This window comes from Heterocephalus glaber, unplaced genomic scaffold (assembly GCF_053883595.1).
Source record: "Heterocephalus glaber isolate CG9 unplaced genomic scaffold, H.glaber_assembly_v1.0 deba00001429, whole genome shotgun sequence".
Lineage (NCBI taxonomy): Eukaryota > Metazoa > Chordata > Mammalia > Rodentia > Bathyergidae > Heterocephalus > Heterocephalus glaber.
In genome coordinates this window covers 22703723-22724666 of record NW_028258294.1, presented here as the reverse complement: position 1 = coordinate 22724666, position 20944 = coordinate 22703723, and the positions used below count along the sequence as shown (strand labels likewise).

The 20944-nt window shown below is 36.7% G+C and overlaps 1 protein-coding gene across 2 annotated transcripts in view; it reads left to right on the top strand.

Moving 5' to 3' along the window:
• Window positions 1-20944, top strand: part of Gucy1a2 (guanylate cyclase 1 soluble subunit alpha 2) — a 400022-nt gene that overhangs the window by 36210 nt on the left and 342868 nt on the right. For both annotated transcript variants that reach the window (XM_087212146.1, XM_004856489.3), the window contains exons 2-3: window positions 820-881; window positions 9512-9630. In XM_087212146.1, coding sequence (XP_087068272.1) covers window positions 820-881; window positions 9512-9630 — 181 coding nt within the window. The remainder of the gene's footprint in view (window positions 1-819; window positions 882-9511; window positions 9631-20944) is intronic.

The following is a 20944-nucleotide window of genomic DNA, read 5'->3' as shown; positions in this document are numbered from 1 at the left end:
CCTAAGTAAGTCTGAAAGTAATTTCTTGATCTAGGATTTAAAAAAATTGCATCTTTGGCTGTCATGAGGAGGATAGGATTATAAAATTCAGATATGAGCTACTTAAATATTTGCTTCTGTCACTTCTTTCCCGTCTGTGTTCCCTCTAGGAGATTCTAGAAAGACCCTTTGCTTGAAATCTCTTGGGATATGAAGGAAGTCAAGCTCATTTCTGCTTGAAATGATGACTGTGGTGCTCTGAGCCATTTGCTTCCCATCCTAGACTATGCAGATGCAGAACTAATAGGACAGAAAATAAAAGATGATCTAACTTTAAAACTATCTCTTACTATAGTTGACTATTTTAAACTCAATTTGCTACTACTTGCTAGACCATCCTTAAAAATCTGGTTGAAACATAAAAGAAAACATTAAGATACATCCTTTCATTTCAGTTGGTCATTACACATGCAGATTACACTTGCTGGACAGAAAGAACTGTGACCCATGTTTCTTCAGCATGCCCTGCCCATTTCTCTCAAGGCCTACTTAGACTGTAGGCAGCCAATGAATATTGTGTTGAACTTAACAGCTCATTCAAAATAATAAAATATGAGAAGGAAATTTTGTCATACTTGAAATTGGAAAATTTAGGCAATTGCTGACTGTCTCATTAGTTCCAATGGGGAAAATACATGGTTCAATGCAAACCAGGTTAATATTGTAAAGCGAAAACTCTTTTGAGACAAATCAGAAACTACATATCTGCCTATGATCTTTAGAATGGGAATGACACTGATTTGCTGATAATATCTTTTTATTATTGTTGTTATCCTATAGCCTCAGACGATACAGCAAACTCTCAAGAGGACATTGCAGTATTATGAGCATCAAGTTATTGGGTGAGTAAAATTGAACTTTGTCATTAATGGAACTCATTAAAGATAATTACTCAAACACAGCTGTTGAGTGTGTGGTCACATTGCTCTTCAGCTCAGCCATTTCTTATACTGGCTATTTCTCAAAGTGTTGGGAGTGAGTAACGAGTGTCCCTTGGAATGATTTCCTTTGGTTTATTTGTATTTAACTCTTTTAAATAAAATTCTCTTTGGTATTGTTGTCTTCCTTTTTTTTCCTTCTGCATTACCTTCTCATTCCAAGCTTCAGTCTTGCTTTACTACTTCGGTAAGGTTTATTGATACCAACTGGGAAACTTTAAATGGGATTTTAGAATTCTTACGTAGAGTTTAATCAAAACCACTATGAGTGTAGCACCCTTCATTGAGAGTTGTTGGTTGAGATAGAGTCAGTGTTACACATTTTTTTTTTATTGTCTCCTATTTTACAGTGGTTGTGATACGGTGTGAAGTATGAAGGCCTGATGACAAAGAGTAGAAATTCAAGCCCTCATTAGCACATACAACTTTTAATAAGTGATGTTGTTTCTTTTGTAAAATGTGGTAATGGCGATAATAACTAAATCAAAGATTAAATGTCATGATCAGATGAGATAATTTCTATGAAAATATTTTGTAAACAGAAAACTCCAGATGAATATAAGGTACACCTCTGATTGGCTATGGCAGAAAGCAATGATAAATAACAAAAGCCTAAATTTACTTTCTCATGGAATATAACTTTTTAAATTAAATTCTTTGACATTAGAGGCAGTGCATATTTTAATTCAGCATATTAGTAATTTCTATTTGTTACAGTGCTTTATCTTTGTAAGATTTTAAGAACTTTGAGGGGACCAAGATTCAAATTCTGGTACTTCTTCAAATATTATCAAGAATAATTTTACATCATAGCTCATAGTCATTATTCTGGGCATCAAGAACATGTTTTTGGCTATTAGGATGTAGTGATTTTTTAAAGCAAAACAAAAGGGAAGAAAATGAATGGAAAAATCATCTCTGGTTCCTTGTACAATGTCATATACTTTAAGTGCTTGATGATTATGTTAATTGCATTTCAAAAGGAATTGCTTTGTCATATTAATCCTCAAGAGTGCAGTACTAGGAAAAGCATATTATTTAAACTTATGAGATGGTTTTTAGTTTTAGGTCATTAGTGATTCCAAATGGTTTATCCTAATGGAGCTAAAGAATGTCAAATTATCTTTCCTCACACATTCGAAAATTAAACTTAATCGCTCTCAGTTTACTACCTTCAGAGTACGGTAAGTAGATTTAAATTAGTTAATATGCTTAAAACACTTTCTCTTGTATAGTAAGTGCTACATACCTGTTTGCTTTTTGGTTTATTCTTCTTGTTAATATTTTTATGACAATACCAGTCATCAGACTCAAATCATTTTCTGGAATTGTGAATGCCCTCTCTGTTTTGAAATTAAAGAACTGGTGAAATATTTCAATTTGTGAACTAAATTATGACTTTAAGGTTAATTGCAGTGGCACTTTTATAATATGATCAAAATAGATATCCAAACTATATTTTGATAATCAGCAGAACACTCTTTTTGCCTTTAGTAGGACAGCATTCTTTTTTATCTAACTGTTTCAACACTCCTTTCTATCTGCACTGACAAGGCCTGTGGTGATTCTTTTGTTCATTACCAGTGGCCTTTTCCCCATTCTGTTTATGGTAGACACAAACATAACAGAGCAAAAGAGAATTTGACTCTGTTCTAAAGTGGTGTCTTGATGTCCCTCTTGAGCCAAATAGACCTATTGGCACATTTTTGCCTGAGTGTTGATTAACTCCTAAGAGTTGAAGTACCTTTGCTCACTCCTTTTATTTGTACTAGTGCTGACAAAGACATAAGATTAGTCGGCAGTAATGTTGTCACCTTTGTCTGTCTTTGTCTTCCTTCTTTCCTTTCCCCTCATTATATGGCTTCCTTTTCCAACATCTTTTTCCTTCTAGACTCCAACTATCTACTTCTTATTTATCTTTTTGAAACTGAAAAAAGAGTGCAACTAATGTCACTAACACTTGGACTAAAATGTATTCACACCTATGTGTTGTTTTGCTAAACAAAACACAATTTAACGCTTTTTCTTTAGCTGTGAAAAAGAATGTGTTTCCTTACAGTTATAGGGATTTCAGGCAATGGAGAATAAGTGCTGACAAGCACTATTTTGCATAGTTTTTAGAGCTGGGAAGAAGATGCTCTTCTTAATTTCTGAAATTGGGATTCCTGAAGGCTTATCTTGAAGTAGTTCAGCTTTCCAGTGCCTTGGTCTTTGAGGCTGAAGCAGAACAGATAATGGAGTATATTAGCTAGACCTTCTCTTTGTAATGTCTTCTATGTTTTTTTTTTTTTTTTGGTACCAGGGATCAGACTCTGGACCTTGCACTTGCAAGGCAGGTGGTGGAACCACTGAGCTAAATCCCTGGCCCTTCTTTGTAAAAATGTCTTAATTTACTCCAGACTGCTGACTTTCCCATGCTCCCTTCTCTCTCTTTAAAAATCTGCCCTGGGATCAGCTTTATTTATCAGACACTGGGACTATAAAATCTACTCCTTTACTTCTTATACTGGTTGCCCATAGAAACTCTGAGGTTTTTTTTTGTCTCCCAAGACCTAGACTTGAATGCAAGGAGCAGCTGTTCAAAGGATCACAGATGGGGGAATATGAGGCAGTAGATGATGGAGCTTCTTGTTAGGAAGTAAAATAACCTCTCTGTACCTTAGCCACTTTAAACATTTGTCTTTAAACATTTATTCTATTCCTTAATTTATCCATTCACTCATTCATTTATGTATTCATAGAGATCATTTACATTGGGGAAATGAGTGCTGAAATAATTTATTCATGCCATGTGATAAATCTTTTTTTCCATCTTTACTACCTTCATCATCTCTGACTGAGGCATTCTGATCTCATTTTCTGGATTTTACTTCTGTCACCCAATATTGGATTTTTTTCACCATGGCAAAGAGATCAAAATTTAGATTGTGCTACTTTCTTACTTGAAGCCAATACAACTCAAATGTTAATCACAATCACCTTGGGGGCTTATTGAAATGTAGCTTGTTAGGCCCACTGTATTAGGGTTCACCAGAGGAACAGAACCCATTATATAAATACATTGTTACATATTATAACACATAACATGTAAGTATATTAATATATAATATGTGTATATATATTATGTGTCTCATACATCATAATAAGGATTTATTAGGTTGGGTTACATGATCAGAAGCTGAAAAGCCTCACCATGGCCAAAGCAAGCTGAGGTGTTGGGGAAATCAGTAGCTGCTCAGTCCAAGAAACTTGAAACCTCAGAATAAGAAGGATCAATACTGCAGCCCCAGTCGGAAGGTAAAGGCTAGGAAGCACCCCCCAAAAGTCACTTGTACAAGTCTGTGTGCAAAGGCTGAGGAATCTGAACTCAGATGTCTGCGGGTGATGGCAGCAGCAAAAAAATATACACCTGCTGAAGGAAAGTTGAGTGTATATGTGTGTGTGAACGTGTGTGTGAGCGTGTGTGTATGTCTGTGAGCTTCCCTCTTCTGATTTTTGTCTTATCCAGGCCCCGCACCTTTTGGTGCTGCCCACATTCAAGGAGGGTCTTCTCCACCCAGGTCACTGATGCACCAGAAACACCCTCACACTCATGTCCAGAAGCACGCTTTGCCAGTTTTCTAGTCATCCATCAATTTGTCAAGTTAACAGCCACGATGAACCACTGCACCCAGGCAGTTTGTGGTTCAGCAAGTCTGGGGAGGGTCAAGGACTTATGTTTCTCATGACTTCTCAGGCAAAGCTCATGCTACTGACCCAAGATCATACTTGTGAGCTTCTACCATAAACCATGTAATGGCTTTTTTTGATTGAATAGTGTCTGAGTTCATTCTGTGATCTGCCCTCTGCCAATTTCATCCTCTTCTACCACCCACTTTTCACTCCACTCCAATCAGGGATTTTTTGGTTATTATTTTTGTTTTGTCAACTATACCAAGCTTAGCCTCAGGGTCTATGTACCTCAGGGCCTATGTACTTTTGTGTTTTGTGTTTGCATGACTTATTTTTCTTTTTTCTCTTTTTTTTTTGGTACTGGCGATTGAACTCGGCTCCTTGCGCTTGCAAGGCAGGTGGTAGAACCACTGAGCTAAATCCCCGGCCCATGACTTATTTTTCTATACCTTCAGGTTTCTCTCAAATATGAACTCTCCAGAAATATCTACCTTTAGCACATAATCTCAGTTTGCACTCTATGTCCTATCTTAGTCTCCAACACCAGTCATTTTCTGTTGTACTAACCTCTATGATTTCTTTTCAAAGTGCCTATCATTAGCTGATATTGTCTTTTTATTTTCTTATTTGTCATGTTTATTTCTGTATTCTTGTGCTTTTTTATAAGTGCATGGCACATGTGAAGGGCTAACATTTTGGGGGCGACTGAGGAGAGAGTGAATAAATAAATAATACTCTAGAAGTGTGTTCAGAGATTTTTAGAAGCATAGTGAATAGAAGAGTAAATTAAGCTTGGGAAAAGGGGGTATAAGATGAGAGGTTGAAATAATCTCTCCTGCCCCTTACAGTTGTAAAATTTATCATTCTAGTATTCAAAGTCCTTTTCTTTATGGCATAAATTACACTAATTCATTTGCTTAGCTTCTAATTTCTGCTTAATATTCTGCCACTGTGTCTGACTTTGTTACTATATAAACTTTACACATTGGTGCTGAGTTGGATAACCTCCTGTTTGCACAATCTTCCCTCAATCTAAAATGAGTACGGGAGCAGCAAGTGTGCCTTTTCATGTAGCTTGCTTTTTCACTAAAACTCCTAGAGAATGGGCTAGCTTTTTGGGCAATGTAGGGTGGAAAATAGTGAGAAGCAGAGTGGGTCACTAAGAGACAGACAGGGTTCAGTTTTGTAATTAAAAGGAACTCAGAATTGAGGAATATCAGTTTATGATAGCATTTTTTTCTAATGTCCTTTTTGACAGTTTCTTCCACCTTTTCTTCTCCTTAGTATGTCTTTGTTGTGGCGAGATTGTGCTTTGGAGGCAGACGTAGAAGACCTTCATAGAATTAGAGTCATGTTCTGTTACTGAGTCAACTTGGGCATCTTACTTAAAATTCCGAGACTCAGTTTTTTCATTTTAAAAATGGGAATAGAAACAGCGTTGGGATGAAGTTAAAAAAATATATATATAGCCAATGAAGGGCCTGCTACCCCAAGATCATCAGCATGTCGGTTCAGTTATCATTATTGCTATTAACAACTGACTCTTTTGTCCATCACTTTTTATTTATTGTTGTTTTCTTTATCTCTTCCTGCTCTTTCCCTGTTTTCCTGGGGCCTCTGAAAGTTAGGAATTCATTGTTTAGCATCAGGAGCTACATATGCCCAGTACATATTTCATCTACAGTTTATAAATTTATTTTCCTTTGAATTTTTTAAACCTGAATTTCTGTCTCTAGGGTGTCTGACCCAACTGCTTTTACTCATGTTTATACTATATGACTCCTACTGGTGTATAGCTCACACAAATAGATTACTGTGGCTGTGTTGATGGAAATTTCTGTAGTAAACTATCATGAAAAACAAATGATAATTAATGTTCCTGAGATATATTGTTCATCAGTTATATATCTTAAACAATAAAGCTTAAGGAAATTATATTCAGAATCACACCATTCATTTTATTCTTTTGAGAAGAATGCACATTGTTGTGTTAATATCATCGTTAGGACTGTTGCCAGCTTCCAATTAGTCTGGGACATCATTTCCTATAGTCATCTAAAATTAACTTCTATTACTCCTATTATCACTGTGGGCCTCATGTTTGTTTTATACAACCAACCTTCTGTTCTATTCTTCTTTTGAAAGTTGAAGGGAGATTAAGCTAGAATAATTTTAACTGAGGGTTAGAAGTAAAATTAAATGTAGGTGAGCCCTGATTATTCTGGGAAACAAATTTCAAATATATTACTTAGGCTTTCATGGTCAGATTTTGTTGCTGTAAATTATTTTATTTAAAAAGTGATCTAGCTTCTTTTCCATATATTTACAAAGAATGACTGCCTACTAATACAACATTCTGGGAATTTTACCTCTGTTATATTTTTAACCCTAAGCATATATTTTACAGACCCATTGTGGTATGCTCATTTTATATAAGAGGAAATTGAGGATGAGAGAAAAAGTATTTTGCCCAAAATTATTCTACTAAAAATGATGGAAGTTGATTTAAAAATAATACTATATTTGTCTGTGCTTAACATCTATATTTCCTATTCTACTTCTCCTGGTGTAAGTGCTGTACTTAGGAGCTATAGCAAACATCTTGCCTCATTGGTTTATTGGAGTCTGGTATCAGTGAGGCATACAAACAACAAAATATTTTATCTTTTCTCTCTATTCACATCAAACATCCTAGGATGAATCTCCTTTGATATATGCTTGGACAGAATGCTTTTTTTTTTTCCAAGTAATTTTAAGGATTATAAAGTCCACTGCAGGTCAATTTAAATCTTCAGTCTTAGGTCCAGTCTAACACTTTTTCCCCCTGACTTTGTGTGAGTCAGGCCTTGGCCTGAGGTACTTGGAATTCAATACAGAGAGGATATGAGGTGAGTTTTCATTCCTCTTCTCTAGGCTGCACCTGTTATTCTTTGCATTGTCTAGCAGATGCTGGATTGATTTCTCTTGGACCCTTACTATTTTTAAGAAATTTTTCTTTTCCTGGTCACTAATTGCAATCATATCTTCTATATCTGAAATTCTGTCCTCACATTGGCTCATTCTGCTGTGTAAACTTTCAATGGAGTTTTAATCTCCTGGAAATCTGTTTACATCTGTTTTATGGATTCCATTTGTTTCCTATGCTGGGATTCCATCATGTTCCTCAGCTCCTCTATTTTTTACCTGTGTCCTCTCTAGATCTATTAATTATGTCTTGCACTATGGACACAATCTCTGCTGTTTGCTGAGAAATTATTTCTGATTTCATTTTTTCCAGGTCCTCTTTCATTGCCAGTTCAGGGAATCCAGGTGGTTTATTATCAGATTGTTCCATCTTGTTTTCCTTTGGGGTTGCATTAGGTGATCTGGAAGTCTGGTTTTGAGACTTATTTACATGTCTTCTCATTTCACAGAGTGGTGGCTTGGGGTATGGGGGGGTGGGAGGGTGGGAGAGAGGGGTGTGTGCTGCTGGCACCCATGCTGCTTACCTCCTCGGCATTGGGGGCAGTGGTATGGGTGTGCTGTGTCAGGTAGGAGTGAAATAGAAAATTGCAGAAGCCTTTTTGAGTTCACTAGTGGTACAGGGATGGGCTCTACCTGATAGCTTCTGAAATCCCAGTGTCTGCTCCTGAGAACCACACTCTATAGTCTTGCTGGACTGAGAAAGCAGCAGGCTGACTGACTGGACAACTCAGGCTCTCTTTTTTGGTAGCATCTCCCTAATCCATGGGAGAGTCATATTTTTTGCCTTGCCAAATGATGAGCCAGTAGGTTTCTTTCAATTTTGCTTTGTTTCTTTTCCTTGTCAGTACCTCTCTCCAGAATACTTTCCCTTTATTCATTCAGGAATGGGAAGATGATCCTGAAATCCACTGCTTCAGTAGATATTCACTCACCCCAATCTTTACCAGCTATGGATTGCTCTTCCCAACTGGGCTTCTGTGGGGAGTGCCCTGTTCCATCCTTATCTCATAGCAGAGGGGAAAAGTGCAGCAACATGCTCTTTCTAAGCCAGCTCTTCTGAGGATTGGTTTGGTTCTTTCTATTCCTTTGCTTCTGTGAGCTGTTCTTGAGATGATAGTGGTAGCGTCTACTTAGTCACCTCTTAAATCCTGAAGGAGAGTTCTGATCTTCTTGGCTACTCTTTTGGGATATGGAACCATTTGGGTCCCCCTGTCTTTAGCATTGATGCCTTAGCTCTCATTGAGAAGAAACTGGAAAAGTCCCAACCGACACCAGATGACACCAACACTGTGTCATTTAGTCCTCACAGGAACTCTAGGAGGTACCTTCATCATATGAGAAAGAAAAGTTACACTACCAGAGATGAGGTTACTTGTCCAAGGTCTGACAGAAAATGGTAAGACCATGGGTCAAAATCTACCAGGCTCCAAATACTGTGTGTTTATTTTGATGTTATCATACACCCTATGTCATCTTCTTCACTATGGTAGAGGTTAAAGACTTTATTAACACAGTTGAGTGACATTGCACCACGGCAGTACCATTAATGTTTCTTTTTCTGAGAAATGTTCTTGTGGAAACAGATTACCAGCAGCAATGAAGTATTCAGGTAGGGATACATTAACCATACAAGGCTGGTATATGATTTGATTCTCCTCTTCTTTGCTTTTCACAAAGAGCTTTTTAAAAAAAATTAGCAGATGCTTCCTATTCTAGGGCCATCTTTCTAATACTTATGGGAATGGTGGGTTATGCCAGAATTATGTCTGGAGGTTCAGTTATTTCAAAATGTGATTATGCTCAAAGGGTAGATTGTGTGTGCTTGTATGTGGGTGCATGAATGCATTTGGTGATGCTCTCAAAAATTTCTCCATATGCTAATTTTCTTTTCTTTTTAGTTATAGGGATGCAGAAAAGAATTTCCACAATATCTCTAACAGATGCTCCTACGCAGACCATTCCAACAAAGAGGAAATTGATGTCTCAGGAATTCTTCATTGTACTGCTAATATACTCGGTATATTATCTATTTTTATGGTTGAAAGAGAAATGAAAGACAGGGAAGATACAAATGTTTCATTTTCTTTTTTTTTAAAATTAAATTTATTGGTACATTTTAGGTATACAATATAATGACATTCGTCATTGGAAATTTGCACCTTTATATAATCTCTTGGTTCTTATTTTTTCCCCATTCCACTGCCCTCCCTTCAACCCCTCCATCCCTCCCTATTTACAAAGATGTTTTTTCCATTTGTTCATTTTCTCATATTAATTCCATTCCCTTCTTTCTTTTCCCCTACCCCTCCAACTTCCCTTTCCCCTTTGCCCCTTTTCTTCCTATTTCATATTATCTATTATACCTTTTAGTCCTTATTTATACTTTCAGTTTCTCACACTAGAGAAACTCTTTGGTATTTACACATGTGTGTCCTATTTATTTTACTCAAGAGTATGGCCTTAATGTGCATCCATTTAGCAATAAATGTCTCTAATTTCTCATTTTTTATGGCTGAGTATTACTCCACTTTATTAAAAAAACCACATTTTCTTTATCCAATCTCCAGTTTATGGGCAATTGGGCTGCTTCCAAGTTTTAGCTATTATAAATTGCGCTGCTATGAATATAGGTGCACATATATCGCTATGGTATGATTCTTTTGGGAAGATACCCAGCAGGGGAATAGCTGGGTCAAATGGGACTTCCAGTCATAGTTTTTCGAGGTATCTCTTTAAAAAGATTGGTTGAAACTATAGTCATAATGATGATAGTCATGATGATGATAGTCATGATAACCGCCTTGATTTATTGTCTTTACCATGTACTATGTGGTAAGCGATCACCATATTTTATTCCATTAAAAATAACAATCATGTAAGAAAGATGCCTTTCCATGGTCTACATACAAAATGTCATTAGCATATGTCTCTGAGCTCATCTTGTGAAACTCTAATCTGTACTCATGGGCCTATACAATGCTCCTGAAATATGACAGGCAGGTATTGCCTCACCTCAGGACTTTTGTCCTCTTCTCCATTGTCATAAATGCTCCCCACCCATACATAATTATTTTCCACATAATTTCAGTTCAGTATCCTGATCACACTGTAGCCTTTCCCTGCCAACCATCTTCTCTCATATCTGTTGGGTTTCTGGAATCTTAACTATTATATGCCTATGTGTAGATTTTTTTTGATTAGGGCTAGTTGGAGTCCTATATGCCTCACTTACCTGTATGTCAAGTTCTTTTCCTCTGCTTGGGAAGTTTTCTGCCATCACTTCTGTGAAGTTTTTTTTTTTTTTTTTTTAATGTCATCTGCGCTCTCTCCTGTTTCTTCATTGACTCAAATCAATCTGATGTTATTCTTCTTTGCTTTGTCTAGCAGACACTGGATTGATTTCTCTTGGTCCCTTACTATTTTTAAGAAATTTTTCTTTTCCTGGTCACTAATTGCAAGCATATCTTCTATATCTGAAATTCTGTCCTCACATTGGCTCATTCTGCTGTGTAAACTTTCAATAGAGTTTTTAATCTCCTGGAAATCTGTTTACATCTGTTTTATGGATTCCATTTGTTTCCTATGCTGGGATTCCATCATGTTCCTCAGCTCCTCTATTTTTTTTAATCTGTATCCTCTCTAGATTTATTAATCATGTCTTGCACTATGGGCACAATTGTTGCACCCAGCGAGAAAGAACCAACCAGAGAGAGATATTAAATCCACACAGGAGTTTATTACCGGCTGGGACCAGAGCCAAGCATGGACTCCAGTCCCGAGTCCCGACTGGGGGCGATTAACATATTTTATACACCTTTGAGGCCAGCAGTTTCTAGGCCCCCCTATGGAATAGAACTAGCAAAGCAAGCAAAAGGTACAGAAGCAGAATGCCCTGTGGTTAGAACATTTGTAAAACAATAGTTGATTAATTGTTGCTTCGAAGAGACTCTCTAAGGGGAGGAGGTTTCTAAGCTTCCTCCTTCTAAGTTCATCGAAAGAGCAGGCAGGTGGGTCAAGCAGCAATATGGAGTCTGTCTTGCTAACTAGGATCCTTCACAATCTCTGCTGTTATCTGAGAAATTATTTCTGATTTCATTTTTTTCCAGGTCCTCTTTCATTGCCAGTTCAGGGAATCCAGGTGGTTGAGTATCAGATTGTTCCATCTTGTTTCCCTTTGGGGTTGCATTAGGTGATCTGGAAGTCTGGTTTTGAGACTTATTTACATGTCTTCTCATTTCACAGGGTGGGGGCTTGGGGTATGGGGGGTGAAGGGGGGGGGAGGGGTGTGTGCTCCTGGTGCCCATGCTGCTCACCTCCTCAGCATTGGGGGCAGTGGTATGGTGGTCTGGAAGCCTCCTCCTTGGTGCTGGGGGTGGCTCTTTTTTTTCCTTTTTTTTTTTTGGTACCGGGGATTGAACTAGGGACCGTGCACTTGTGAGGCAGGTGATGGATCCACTGAGCTAAATCCCTAGCCAAATGTTTCATTTTCTATTCAAGAGAGACTTGGAGAGTATGGCAAATTGAGACCAGGACCTTGACTTCAAGTGATTTAATTCTAACACTCTTGACAATGTCTGAGAGGAAATTACATATATGCTATTTACTTGCAAATTTAAAAATATTATAATAAAATAGTTTTCTAAATATTCATTTAGTGTTATTAGCCTCATATAATCCATATTTCTCTGGTCCTTACTCTTAGCTGAAAAGTAGAATCTTTCTTTCCCTCAAGGTCATACTCATATTTCTGGGAGACCCTACTTGGGGCTGGAGGGTGGCTGTCCTGTACTGATGATGTATTCTATGGGTCAGAAGTCCCTTTTATGACTTAAGCATTGAGGCAGATCATCTACTTAGATGTCCTGCTTGGGGTTGGGGGAGTATACATCTTGAATAAATCAGTGTTTATCTTCTGGTTTTTTTGTACACTTAAAATGGCTAAAAGTACTGTTATAAACTGCACTGAGTCATGCAGGCTTAAGGTATCTATAACTGAGCTGTACTATAGTACTGTCTGAAGATCTTCCTGTATGAGAGCTACATTGTATTCACACAAAGTAGATGTCATAGCAGGAATATTTTTTGCCCTAATGTCTTATAGAGGTTTTTAGCAAAAAGGACCTCTTTCATTTCTTTTGGAATACTGCTATTTCCTTGTGACTCAAGAATCCAAGGGTTGCTGGTGGTTGTGGTAGTGAGGAACAACAAATCTTAGTGATTGCTTCCACACAGAGAGCAGAGTCACTGGAGCAATCTTGTTTGCCTTTCACTGTTTTCCATTATGGAAGTACTTTTCCTGAAGATACCTGAGTTCCTCCATTAGTGTCCAGGTGACCTCTACCCACTGGTATGAGTTACTGGGCTTCCTCAAAGTATCTAATTCCCAGAGGGAGACCTCTTTACACTCAAGCTGGTACTCCAGCTATCAAGTGACCTCCTTTTTGTCCTCAGTAACTTTTGTAAATCCAAAATATTGTAATAAGAAAATGGATCTTTCGTGAAAGGAGGTATAGATAGATACAAGTGAATTATCTACAGTAGGATACAAGATAGTGATGGACAGTGAAAAGAAGGCCAAAGATTCATTTGCCTTACTCTTATTACAACTTTTGGAGGTGTCATACTACTGAAGTAAACCTTATAATTGAGGAAGATGAAGGATGAGAATAAAAGGAGATAGGATGGAACATTACCTAAGAGTTAATCAAAATTTTCTGATTTTTTCACTTTCAGACTCTTGGCACATGGTAATTTTCAAAGGATAGGGCAAGATGATACCCCACAAAGAGAGAAGTATAAAAATATTCAATATTTAATATTTTGAAAAATTGCTCCTTATCCAGTTTCTCAGTGTTTTCTTGACCTTTATATCTCCTTTCCTTATGTTCTGTACCCTGAGAACCATTGAGTTAGAGTAGGAGGTGTTAAAAGATAATGTTCATGTAGCAAGTTTTAAAGGTGTCTGAGCTATGACTTGCAAATGAGCACGCAGAATTCTTGCAGAGAAGAAACCTTGGGTTTGACAATTTAACATAGTCACCATGAGGGGACACTGTTGGCTCGGCACAGCTTAGCTGCTCTTCAAAAGCTTCCAGGAGATATGGAGTAAGCAATGAGAGAAAAAAGCAGCAAGCAGTGATATTAGGGAAACCTGATGATAATCAGGAAATAGTAGTTTTAAATGTTTATAATTTGGAAAATAACTATCTCTTAGAAAAGAGATATTGCATCTGTTTTTTTCCTCCTCTAAGTAATGACTGCGGTTCTCAGTTTTAAATCTCTGGAGAATAAAAGTAAATGCTTGCCACTTGTTGACCAGCTGTTGGCCTAGACCCAAAAGATGCCTATATGCTTAAAAGTTAATTGTTCATTTCTGAGTAATGTCCTTCCATAACTCTAGAAATATGGACTGAGAACAAAAAGCAGCTTTATTGGTCATATTCAATGAAAGCTTTGTTTGTAACAAGTCACTGAGCTGTGATTAATCTTGGCTTGCTAAGATTTTATCATTTAAATAATTATATGTGAATTCTCTTTTGTAATAATTTATGAAAATGAAAAGGTTAGTTAGCTCACTGAACAGCAAAACATACAGGAAAAGAGGTGGATTTTTGGGGGGAAGGGGATGGAGAATGACATGGAGGAGTAGAGTTTCAACTGGGTTAAGAAAAAATTTTGATGCCTAGGAACCTTCTCTATGGATGCTCCAGAGCAATGGTCCAACTCTGATTTGCAGTCATCACCTCTGGGGAGTGTATTTAGAATACTGATGGATTCAGATTGGTGAATATATGCTTCTTTTACTTTCTTGTTACAGTGTTGTAGTAGGGACTGGAAATGAGCTCACTTTTTCACTTATTTGTATGTTATTTATACTTTACCTACTCTCACAAAAGACGTGAAGTCATCAGTCAGAAAATATGATCATAGCAACAAACTTTTCTGCTTCCAAAATGACCATTTCCATCTGTTTAGTGTAAAATTCTAGGAAGTTTGACCATTTCCTGGGGGTTCAGGTTGAAGATTGAGGTTAGGGGAAAAGAGGGGATGAAAAGGGGGACCTGAAGAGAGGGAGTGATTGGGGGAAGACCAGCAAAGTTTTTATCATGTGTTTATTCTCTCACTTCTTCTATAGGATGTCTGGGAAATACATGCTCACCATAGTGGTTCATGCCCCTTTAGTAATTGGAAATAAGCTGTTCCCAGATATAAAACATATTTTTGCTTGTTGACTTAGAAACAGCTTGTGTCTGCTTTTTGTCTCATGATTTACTACTTAGGAATATAGAGTACAATCTGCTGCTGGCTGGCTGTCATTTCAGTGCCCTGGTCATCCCTGTGGTAATTCAGTACAGTACTCCAAAGAGCCCCTTAAAACTCTGGGAAAAGATCATGCAAAACAAGATAATTGTAAACAGTGCCCTCTGTGCTGCAAGCTTTTAATGTTAAATTTACTTCCTTATTTGGTACATAATGTTTTTTGTTTACTGAAATGATCTAATTTTGGTTGTCTGAAAAATATAAATCTTTTTTCAGTCATAATTTGCAAATACTATTTTTAGTTCAAATTAAATAGTAAAAAATGTGTTTATACTTCTACAATGCATGACAATTCATATTTTCTTGGAAATTGTGATGGTTGAATGGTAATGTTGAAACATGTGTTAAGGCTCTATAATATGTTTGCTGCTCCAGCATTGCCACTTGACCCTGTGGCTTGGATTGAAGTAGTGTTGTGGAGGGAGACAGAGTAGAGAGTTAAGTGTAATGGTTGACACATTGCATCATCCTCTTTGCCATCATGAGTTAAATATAAATGCAAATATGACTATTTCAGTTTTAATGAGTTTGATGCTATGGAAGGGGTTGTGGGTGTTTCAGTTGTAAATCTGCAAGAGCTACAGGATGGGGAGATGGTGTTACAAAAAGATGTCTCACAGTAGGTCAGAGATCAAATAGAATGATAGCTCTGTGTTAATTCATTCTCTGATGAAGTGTAGCTGACTAACTTTTGCTATTTTAGTAAGCATTGATATTTGCTAAGTATTTCAAAAAACAGTTTTATACTGCCCTTGCTAAGTGCATTTTCTCTCAAAATAATCAAGAAGGACATGTGTTGTGAAAGGACATTCATTAACATTTTCTGTGTTTTAAAGGTCTCTGTCAGAGTGGTGTTCTATCTTGTTCCAAAAGTTAACACATTTAAAGCCAGAATGAGAGTGATGTTATCATGGGATTGTTTTGTTTGGAAAGTGTTAGTGAGGAGGGTGGAGGTAGTGACCTCTGGGGCTGATTCCGCACTATGTTTTCTTGCTGTCAGAGATTATGAAACACAACAGTTCAGAATCAGAACCCTTTATACAGTGCTACCGATTCCAGAAGCCTTTAGCTGCTATGGAACTTTTTGAGTTGTTGCTTTTTATAAGTAATAATTTGTTGTTGACATTAAAACTTGTGGGTACTTTTTAATTTCATTGTGATTTGGAATGGGCATTCAGCAGCCTTTAAATTGGTGACAAAATTGTGAAAAATCCGCCTTCCATTAAAGCCTCTTCCTCAGGCAGTTTCAGAATAAACTCCTAGTTCAGTGGGTTAGAGTATGTTTAACATATTTAGCATCTTGGAGAACTAGTTGGTGGAATAACCACTTATCATTTTTATTGGTGTATTAAGATTAATAGTCATAAGTGGATTCTGTCCATATAGTTCTTGTTGATATAACGTGGTAACTGATCATTTTCTCTTTCATTAAAAGTAAATACTGTCATTATTTTAATAAGGTGATTTGAAATTAAAGTTGTGGGACAGAAAATAAGTTCATGATGATATTTCAATTAGTAATTTGGGGTGAAAACCAGGATTATACTACTAGGGTTGAAAGCTCAGCTCAGCTACTTACTAGCTGTGTGAACTAGAGCATGTTACTTATTCTTTCTGTAGCTCATATTTCTCATTTGTCAAATGGAGATGACATAATTATATGTTTCCTCTCAGAGTTGCTAGGGAGCAATAAGTTAATTTATATTGTTAATTGATATTAAATATTTAGAACAGTTTGATAGGTAAGAAATATTTGCTCTTATTATTATTTTTGCTCTTATTATTATTGAATGTTTAGAAAATAATGTTTGCAACAGACCTGGGAGGTGAATATTGCTCATTTATTTTAGGTGACTGAACTAATTCTTTTTGAAGCTTACTGCCATTGTTAGCTTTGGTCGGAGTTAATAAGCCACAGAAGTGGGATTTAAATCTAGTTGTCTGACTGCAAACACCATGTTCTTTCCACTACTTCATTCTGTTTTGGTCACTGGATTGAGATTTTCATGTCATCACCCCTCTAATGCCAATTACATGGGTTTCTAGTTCTTTGGATTATAAAAATTGTCACAATGTTTCATTTTACCTAGTTTGTTGCTCTTCCGAAGTGTACTTTAGGTGACTTGTCTGTTTGTGACAATTAGCATCTATATTGTTGGAGATTATTTCTCACCAGTCCTGAGAGTTATGCACTTTTGTTGTAATTTGGCTATGCAGTTTCATTGTAATTTGGCTCATCTTCAATTTAGAAATGGCATGATTTTTCTTTAGGTTTCACGTGTTGAAAATGAAAATGTAAGGTGATGATATCTAGTGTCATGATACAAATATGATTCATGATGATGCTTTAATAAACACTGTGTCAGTTCTTTTGACCGGAAGATTTCAAGCTGATCCTGTCATGTAGGTGGCTTAATATACTAGGTATTATTAGGCTGGCAAAAAAGGCTGTAAAAGGGCCATATTTAGGTACTATTATTTTTGCAGTGGGGATTAAACCCAGATCCTTTTCTGAGATATAACTCTAGTACTTTTTAATTTTAATTTTTAAATTTTGAGACAGGGTCTTGATAAGCCACTAAGTTGGCCAGGCTGGGATTGAACTAGCAATCTTTCTGCTTCAGCCTCTTAGGGTGCTGGGATTATAGTTGTACTCCACCATAGCCAGCTGCCAATGATTTTTTAATGGAAGAATTTAAACATATTGTCACAATATTTCATTTAAGAATCCCTAACAGAGACCTTGGGTTGTGGTTCTGTGTAGACTGGAGACTTCTGTACTGTGCTTTCTGCTTACATATTTATCCTGAACTGATTAGATGTAGGTGAGCCTGAAAGGAATGAGACTGCCGAATGTTAATACTGCTTCCAATATACACAATAGACATTTAATGAAAATTGATCTGTAAAATACACAGATCTGTTTTAGAAGCTATAGTATACTATGTGAAAATGTGGAGTGATTTCTCTCCTCCCATAGATAATTTTTTTCTCGTAGGAGGATCTTCTGACATTTCTTGTTACATTTGTGGGGATAAATCATCATATTTAGCTTTTCTTTGCTTTTCCTCTCCCTCCTTCCCTCCCTCCTTTACTTCCTTTCTTCCTTCCTTCCTTCCATCCTTATTTGGCAGCACTAAGGATTGAACTCAGCACCTTCGCACTGAGCTGTTTCTAGCCCTTTAATTTTTTTTTTTTTTTTTTTTGAGACAGGAACTTGCTAGTCCCTACATTTCTTGGGCTGGACTCAAACTTGTGATTCTCCTGCCTCAGCCTCGCAGAGTGCTGGGATTACAGGTGTGCCCTGCCACTCTGGCATTGGTGTCTCTTCTTTACTGGAAAAACATGACGGCCATTTTTCTTCCTTTATTATTTTTGTCTTAGGTTATCTCCATTCTGTCTTTTATGTATCACAAGCAGTTTTCTATCTGATACTTCTTTGTGTGGTTTTCTAAGCCTTCTCAGTGGACAGAGCAGAATATTATGTGTGTAATTCTAATTCATGTATATGTACGTTTCTACAAATATTTCTGCATTTATTCATGTATACCTATATTATGCTAAGTAGAAGTTTATACTGCTGCCTCCAACACTGCTCCTTTGCCCTTTGAACCACTGTGACCTTTCCTCTTACTTGTCTGGAACCTCCTGTTCTATTGGTGAGAATCCTGGTTCCCTTTAACACCCATTTATTCAACTGTTCAATTCCAGGGTACATGTATAGCTGTTTCAAAATTGCTAATACAAACCCCCACAGGAAACAGTTTTACCAGCTAGATTATAATACCTGTGGGCAATTTCAGAGAACAGAGTTATGTATGGCATTTTATAGACTTCACTCATTTCCAAGGTTACTCAGGGCAGTTTCTACCTTGCCACCTCTAGTGAGATTTTTTCCCCCACACATTTATAATACATCTAGATTCTTCTACTATGGTCTTCATTCTATCCTAGAATACCTTAACATATGTGTGTGTGTATATGTGTGTGTATATATGTTATTTGTATGTATAAACACAAATGACATATAGATACATAAAGCTAAGTATGAATATATATATAAACACACACACACAGTGGTACCTTGGTTCATGAACTTAATTTGTTCCACGATTTTGGAAAAGATGGCCACATTTGTGTTTGTGTGGGAAAGATGTCGATGGTTGTGTTTGTCAATGATGCAGAGTTTGCAAATAAAATCAAAATTTTACAAAACACTTCTGTTTACTAACCAAACTGTTTGTAAACAAAAGTGAACTGAGGTACCACTGTGTGTGAACCAAGATACCACTGTAATACATACAGATGCACACATTTGTATTCATTAAACCTCACTGTTTGTGCCCTAAGTTCTATGTGTACTGATAAATGTATTATGTCATATATTCACCATTCCCGGATGATATGGAATACTTTCATTCCCTAAAAGAAAATTCTGTGTGTCATCTATCCAACCCCAAAATTCTCTCCAGATTCTTGGCAAGTACTATCTGTTTGCTGCTCCATAGCTTTAGGTTTTTCAAAATTTCACATAAGTGAAATCATACATCATGATGTCTTTTTGCTGGCTTCTTTTTCTTTACAGTGTGCCTTTAAGGTGAATCCATGTCCTTGTGTAGCGTGATAACTCATTCCCCTTGCTTATCTTAGTCATTACATTTTTGTTTTAGTGTCAAATTTAAACTTAATATTTTAGATAGAATATTTAGTAATCAAGACACTCTGGCTTCTTGTAAATCAATAAAGCTTCTTTTACATAGGGCTCTAAATGATCACTGGGGTTTTAGTTGGGCTAAAGTTTATTCTATTAACTATAGAAAAGAGTTCTAGTGAAGTGTGTACATATTGTAGAGGTAATGCTTGTGCTATTAAAGGAATAATTTTCAAATATTTTGTTCCATCAATGCTGATATTTATTATCTTCTATTTTCAGGTACTTTTCTAGGTACTGATAATCAGCAGGAAAAAAAGCAGACAGAAAGTAGTGAAGTAGACAGTAAAAATAACAGAGAAACAAACAAAATGACTACAGAGTGATGCATGTTGTGATTAAAAATAGGACAATGGAATTTGAGAGTTGAATGAGTTTAAATAATGATCTTTTTAAATTCGTGTATTCACTTAAGCTATTTTAGTAGGATTTCAAAATAAGTTTATTTTTTGTGCTGTTTCAGTGGTATTTCTGGTTGAATGGTCCAGGAATTAATTTTTTTTATAACATCATAAGATGAAGGTGTTGAAACTTCTGGTTTCCTCACTGATGTCTGAGTGGCAGCTGGCGTAAGGAGCCAGTGTGGCTGTGTCATTGTCTTTTTGTCTAGACGGTATCTCAGCTGATGCTCATCCATTCCACAAGTATTTTCTGAGTACACTTCCACGTGCGAGGCCTGTGCTGGCTGAAGAGATTCAACAGTAAATAAAGCAGATGCGTTCTCTGCTCTCCTGCATTGTTAGTGTAGATGCTAATGTGAATGTTACAGGCCATGAACTAAAGAACCCCTATTCTGTGGGTAGAATGTAAGACTTCTTAGTGGTAGCCACTGGAAGAGAGTTATCCCAAGGGAAGTAGAAGCACTACCCACAAGGTCTGGGAAATGTGGGAATCAAAATTCCTCAAGATTTCTCTTTCTCTCTCTCTCTCTCTCTCTCTCTCTCTCTCTCTCTCTATATATATATATGCGCACACACACACATTCGCACATATATGCATTAGTTCATATATATATATACACATTTGTATACATATGTAAATTAGGTAATGCTTTGCTATTTATAAAGAAATTTTACAAGTATTATTTCATGCCTTATTGACCTTGATAATTAGGTATTATTCTCATTTTACATATGAAATAATTAAGGCATAGAATGTAAGTGACTTACCTCAAATCACTTAGCTAACAAATAATTGGGACTAGATTTGAATATAGATTTTTCCAACTACAGAAAAGGAGTATAGATTTTTTTCCCCATGCCATATGTTTCTGTTTCTGAAAATAAATGGTGATTGTAAC